The 6,900-nt window shown below is 41.4% G+C and overlaps 1 protein-coding gene across 1 annotated transcript in view; it reads right to left on the bottom strand.

The window, feature by feature from the left end:
* slc39a6 (solute carrier family 39 member 6) overlaps nucleotides 1-6,900 on the bottom strand; it is a gene marked incomplete in the record, with an annotated part of 16,284 nt that overhangs the window by 7,322 nt on the left and 2,062 nt on the right. The window contains 6 exon segments of the mRNA XM_014026948.1: nucleotides 615-788; nucleotides 867-1,036; nucleotides 1,119-1,205; nucleotides 3,355-3,511; nucleotides 3,579-4,080; nucleotides 4,329-4,520. Of these exon segments, the coding sequence (XP_013882402.1) occupies nucleotides 615-788; nucleotides 867-1,036; nucleotides 1,119-1,205; nucleotides 3,355-3,511; nucleotides 3,579-4,080; nucleotides 4,329-4,520 (1,282 nt within the window).

Raw genomic sequence — 6,900 nt, 5'->3', positions numbered from 1 at the left:
TAGTAAACAGGAAGTGAAACTTGCTAACTAGCAGAGGCTAATCATCTCGGGACAATGGAGCAAGTTTTTCGTGAATGCCTTGTTATTGGGCAAGTTGTAATCATTCTATCTATTCAGCTAGTACAGGCTATGTTTAACGCTGCCAAAAGACGTAGGGAAATAAACGCAATGTTTTCGCGCGTTTATGATAACATCCGGGACGTGGCAGGAAAGTGGAAACAGCTGAACGTCATGTGAGGTAAAATATGTGCTGCGTCAGAATTTATTTGGCAAACGTGTTTCCATCTCCCATTTTGCACATTAACTACTTTGCGAATCATCCAAAAACCACCTCAAGTGAGCGTAAAAACTTTTTAGCGAATTGAGAATTTTTTTCAAATTTTGCCGTTTCCATCTGACTTTTTTCACATTTGTAATGCGACACTTCTAAATGCGCATCAAAAAGCCTTGATGRAAACACGGTTACTGTAACACAATCTGGTTTTACACAACAGGCCTTATTTTACCAGGTTCTTAACTACTGTCAATCAAAATATGCAGTTTGTAAATGTTTGATCTTCAGATGTTCAGAAATATTTATATTTTCATTTTAAACTTCTGATTTTCAGACCGACCTTCTGTTTCTTGTCTTTGTACATTTTCCCCAGCGTCAGGAAGTGTTCGATCAGGAACATGAAGTAGACGCCGCTCAGAGCGGTCAGGCCCTTCCACACGGCGTCCAGGTTCTGGTCTGGCTCCTGGTGGAGATGAGGCTCCACCTCCTCGTGGTGATGATGGCCGCCCTGAGACTGAGGAGACAAACTGTCAGGAGACCTGTCCTCAAACAGGACCAACCCTGACGGTCAGCGGGCCTCATGTGGACTCACGTGGGGGATGAGGTGCAGGAAGGCGTCTCCGCTCAGCGTCCCCACAGCCAGCGCCACCAGGAAGCTGAGGAGGAACTTGAAGAAGACTCGGTTCATGAGGGGGATGAGGACCACGCCCAGCAGAGACAGCAGACTGATGATGGTGATGGACAGGAAGCCGCCGAGCCACGCTGTGACATGAAGTTACATCATCAAACCAGTTTCTAATCATTCTGAATCCTGTCATCTCCCAGCAGCGCAGTCTGAACTCACCTGTTGTGATGCTTCTGGAGCTCTCGCTCTGGTTGTGSATGGAGTGGTTGTGGGCTCCATGGTGAGCGTGTTTATGATGCTTATGCTCTAAAAGAAAAGATTTGATCAGATTAAATCTGAAAACTGCAGAGGAGCTGGTTTCAGGAGGTTTCTGATAAAAACCTGATAATCTGGATTAACAAACACAAACTGAGAAACAGTTAAAATAAAGTTTTGATAAATGCTCCAAACAAACCAAAACAAAATAACTTCAGTAATGTGTAAGACCTTATTTCTTTCTCTTTTCCTTCCAATAATCCAGACTTTTCTGTCAAAGTCGTCTGGAAGATTGTCTCTGGACTTCGGCTGATATTTCATCCAGTTTCAGTTTCTACATGAACATTTTCTGTTTGACAGATAAGGWGGTTTTAGCTCCAACAAGAGCTGAAAACCAGAAATCCAGTCGATGATCAGCTGAAGGATTAGGGTCTCAGGTCCAGGTTCGAGCCTGATTTATTCCTGTTTCTCTTTTAGGCCTCACCTCATTTCTTCTTTAGTTTCTTTTATTTAAGGAACACCATATTAAATATGAAGGATTGAAATGGTCATAATTAGAAATAAAAGCTGAAATATATAAATGGACCATTAAATAAATAAAAACATTAAAAATGCACCAATTTAATTGAAAAAGGAGAACTTTACCTCACGTTTTATCATTTTACTGACCTTCATATTTATTTTTTCAGCTTAGTTATAATAAATTATATATTTTAGCACATAATTTACATTTTACCATTTTTTAAAGCATATATATTATTTGTTTTTACTTGTACATATATCTCTGTCTTTTAATGATCATATTTATTTTTTTTTACAATTTTTCTTTCAAGTCTTTTTATTTCAATGTGTTGCTTTTCAGTTGCTTTAAACTAGGGGTGGGCGTATCGATTTAAGTACTCGATACTATCAATACCAAGTGATACTTGGTATTGAATCGATACCAGCGAAATGGAATCGATGCTTTGCTTTGTTGTAGTTTCCTGCCRGTCACTGTCTCTCTCTGGCACAGTGCCCCTCCCTCCCCCTGCTGTAGCTACGGGGGGAGACAGGCTTCAGCATCAGAGCAGCAGGGGTGACAGAGAAATAAAGAAAGCTATATTTGTGAAGAGAAGCCGTCTGCCGTTTAACACTGGGGGTCTCCTCCATGTCAATGTGTCTCCCTCTTACATTAGTGTTATTGCAAGAGTGACTCTTTCAACAATAGGTGATAATCAGGGCACTAACGATTGGCTAATGGTCCACTTTGCATGTCAACACCCGTTTTGATCAGTCAAACTTGTTTTGTCAACCATGTGAAGGCACCAAGCTGAAAAACTTTCTCGGAGGAGAGACGTTAAAAAAACAATAACATCAAATGAAAATCTTCAAAGCTGTTCTGCTGCTGGTAATGAGACTAGTAATAAGTTCTGCACTTCCTCAATTCTCCCTTCCTCCTGCATGCTTTGCAGCAGGTGCTGTCATCTTCGCGGCCGACAGCCCCGCCCCCAGTTTCGGAATCGGTATCGAAACAAGCGATTCTAGCACAGTATTTACTTTGTATCGGATCGATACCAAAATTCCCAGTATCGCCCACCCCTACTTTAAACTAAACAGCAGCAGCACAGTAGATCTGCATATGGATCCTGCTMCTTCCTGTMTGTTGACCAATAGGAGAGGAGCTGACCCAAGAAGCCCCACCCACCTTATTTACATAACGAGGCAGAAATGCAAAGGTAAAGTAAAAAAAAGAGGAGACAGAGAAATGTAAAAACACAAAGAAATAAAAAGACTTGTGAGAAAAATGATAAAAAAAATAATTAAATATAAACATTTAAGACGCAGCATGTACAAGTAAAAGAAAATACAAAAATACATATTTTTTAAAAAAACAGTAAAATGTAAATTATGTGGTAAAATATATAATTCATTGTAACTAAGCTGGAAAAATAAATATGAAGGTCAGTTAAATGATAAAACATGAAGCAAAGTTCTCCTGTTTAATTGAATTGGTGCATTTTAAATGTATTAATTAATWTATTTATTGATATTTACATATTTCTGTTGTTTCTAATTATGACATTTTCAGTCCTCCACAGTTAAATGTTTCTTATAGAAGATAAAAATGAGTTTTATTGTAATTTCAGGCTAAAACCTGATTTTGATGAAGAGTATGAGCTCTACAGGACCCGACTCCTCAGATAAAGGTTCTGATGTTCACCTCTCTCCTGGTGTCGGGGGACCTCTCGGTGCACGACGCACGCTTTCCTGTCTATCTGATTCAAGAGGGCGGGGCACAGGAAGCTGAAGTCATCCAGGCCGACGCCCACTTCCTGAGACATCCCATGTGAGGAGAGGAGACGGGAGGCGTTCAGGCACTGCACAGAAAACACAAACACTCAGAAACCCCACCAGAGTTCTTCACAGGGTCCAGAAGGGACGTACCTCGGTCCGGTCCAGGCTGTGGTTCTGGAGTCGACCCTGGTTCAGATGTGTGTGATCATCGTGGTCACGCCCCCCCATCCTGACTCTGGCTGCAGTGACCGTGGCGGTCTCCTGTCCTGCAGAACCCGACTGGTCCGAGCCTCCGCCTCGTGGTACGACCACCAGCTGGGCGCCGTTCACCACCGTGGTTCTGACGTCCTGATCCAACGACACCGTCACCGTGGGCTTCAGGTCCTGCAGGTGGAGCTGCCGGTCCAGATCCTCGGTCCGGTTCTCAGAGGTAAGGTTACTGGGTTCAGACTGGTTCCTGTGTGGCTGCTGGTCACTGTTATGATGATGATGATGATGGTGGTGGTGGTGGTGGTGGTGATGATGGTGACCTTCATGGTGATGACCTGCTTGCTCTCGATGCTTCACCATGATGGTTCTGATGCGATCGAGCCCAACGCTCCGGAGCAGACGCCTCAGACCGTCCAGAGAGATGGTTCCGTTTTCTCCATACCTGATTGGTTCAATAAATCATGAAGCTTTAACATTTTAATCAAACATACAGTTTATAACAAACATATATCCTCAGATTTATCTTTTTTTTAATGATTTCAATTTAACTTCCTTTTATTTGATTTTGCAAGTTACAAATCAGTGGAACCAAACTGTTTTTATTTATGAAATAAAACTTTAAAGAGAAATAAATTGTAAAATAGGAATAAAAAACGACAACAGACATAATGAGAATCCTGCAGGGCTCACCTGTCGAACAGAGCCTCCAGGTGCTGCCTCCGGCTCTGCTCGGCTCTCTGCGTGTCGACCACAGCCGACAGGACGCGCCGCCCGCCGTTCGCCTCCGCGGCGGACGGGCTGCAGTCCAAACCTCCAGAAACATCAGTGACGGCGAGGAGCAACACGACTGCCAGGACAGCTGCACTCATCTCCTCGCTCTGCCTCCCTGCAGGAGAAAAACAACCAGAGTAGTTCCTGGAGAAACTATGAGAGGATTTCCAGCTGTGCAACTCATCCTGTTTGTGTTTGCTGTTTAAAACTTGTTTTGGAGGCCATCCTAAAGATGTATTTAATCCACATAATTCAGCCAACCTGCACAAAATCACTCATGATCAATCCTTATCCACCCCCAGACAGGAATGCCACCACCACACACACATCCTTGTATTTGCATCAAACTGAGGACTTTGTTATTAACTTCCATTCATTTTTGTAACTGTAAGAGATTTTCTGTTAATTTCCTCACAGTGTAAAACATAAACATCCAGCAGGTAAATAAATCACTTCCTGTTTTGAGGGGGCGGGGCTAAGGTGATGTCACCAAATGACCACGTGAGTGTGATGAATTAAATTACAAAACTGTCAGATAAATCACGAAAAACCTGGAGAAACTGACTTAAGAGGGACAAAAACCTCTCAAAACCACCAAAAACCATCAAAAATCATGTTGAAGGTGTGTAGTAGAGCCAAAAAAAACTTTAAAACAGCCTAAAACTGAAAAAATAAATAAATAAATACACAGCACTGATTTGTAAGAAACACCGAAATGTGGCAAAAAAAATAAAAAAAATTAAATAAAAAATAAAAAAAACTAAATGGATTGGTCAGAAACACCTCAAAAGCAACTAAAACTGGGAAAAAAAACATAATCAATTGGTAGGAAACCCCTAAATGTGGCAAAAAGAAAAAAAATAACATAACCGAATGGTTGGAAACCCATCAAAACCACCAAAAACTCTGTAAAAGGGGCCTAGGAGGGCTGACAACTCAAAACTCATATTCAAAATGGCCGACAYRTCATTTTAGTGTTTTGAGTCATCTCAGTGTCACTAGCAGTGGTTAGYGATTACACAAACCAAATTTGGTGCAGATTGGATAATGTATCAGAGAGCAATAACTGTTTATCTATTCTAGATGGCGCCGTTGAGTCAAACTCCAACGTAATCCTAAAGGCCTCTTCAGAGGTTAATAAAGATCATAGATTTCCAGCTTGGAGCAAATCGGATCATGTATGTGTGATTTAGAGCCAAACGTATCCAAACAGAGAGGTATCATCATTCACCACTCGGTCACGCCCACATTATCCAGCCAACAGTCAGTGCTGACATAATGTTGTGTTCCAGTAGTCCCGGGAAGTGGTAATTTCCCAGTTGCCATTGGTAGATTTAAACTGGAACGCTCCGTCCAGTGGTAATATTCCACTCGTATAGTGGAAGAAATGAAACTGCTCCCAGTTTCGATTTCAAGATGGCGGCTACTCGCAGCTTTAGAAAGTAAATTCTAACTTTTACTGTTAATTATCTTTAATTTTTTTTGTTTATGTTTAATCACTCGCACAAGTAGTGTGTTTTCTGTGCAATCCTGTACGTGTTAAAATCAATGTTTATTTACATGACATACGTAGCAGAGCTCTCTTTGGTCATTGTTTATAATGTAGCAGTGTTGCAGCTAGGTGGTCAGCAACAACACAATCGCCTGTCGGCTAACTGGAAYGCAGTTTCCTATGGTTTGTTGGGAAATGACATCACTACCATTTACCGGTTCCAGGAATAYGATGTAAATGGAACGCAGCAGCATGTAGCATCAAGTAGTTGTGTCACCAGACACAGGTAGAAATCTGTAYGAGTCAGTGCAAAGATAAACACCGAGCCGGTAAATAAGGCACTTCCTGTTTTAAGGGGGCGGGGCTAAGATGATGTCATCAAGTGACCACATGAGTGTGACGAGTGCCTGTATGGTATGACTCACAGAAATGATCATGCAGCTGTGACCTTGAATATGGAAGTTATAGAACCTTGATGTTCCATGGTGATTTTAACTGTGTTTTTTATTTTTTTGCGAATTACGTCACCATGGTAAGAGTGAGTGTAAAGAAAAGTAATAGCACACATTTTGAGACTGAGCTGATCGTTTTGATATAACTTTTATAGGGGTATGACCTACGGTTTGGGTCACAACAGGGTTGCCATTCGCATGGCAATCCTAATAACTTTAACACGAAGAAAAGAGGCTGAACTACAATAATAATCCTGAAGGAAAAAAACATGTAAGATGTTGGTTTTAGTGGAAGTGAAACAAACAGCTGACTTGAGTCTAAAGGGAACTTCCTCACTTTGTTTTTGTCTGAAGTACTAAATACTCCTTAGGAGTTGGCTCAAATAATAAATGACTCTCTGTCTTTTGCTATATTTTACATTAAAATAATGCACTTAAGTATTTTGCAGATGCAACTGCCTTTGCTAATTGATTAAACATAATTACACGCTCTCCCTTAGAGATAGGGTGAGAAGCTCAGTCATCCGGGAGGGACTCAGAGTAGAGC

This window comes from Austrofundulus limnaeus, unplaced genomic scaffold, assembly GCF_001266775.1.
Source record: "Austrofundulus limnaeus strain Quisiro unplaced genomic scaffold, Austrofundulus_limnaeus-1.0 Scaffold603, whole genome shotgun sequence".
Taxonomy (NCBI): Eukaryota; Metazoa; Chordata; class Actinopteri; order Cyprinodontiformes; family Rivulidae; genus Austrofundulus; species Austrofundulus limnaeus.
The sequence above is the reverse complement of the archived record's forward strand: the minus strand, read 5'-3'. Positions and strand labels throughout refer to the sequence as shown.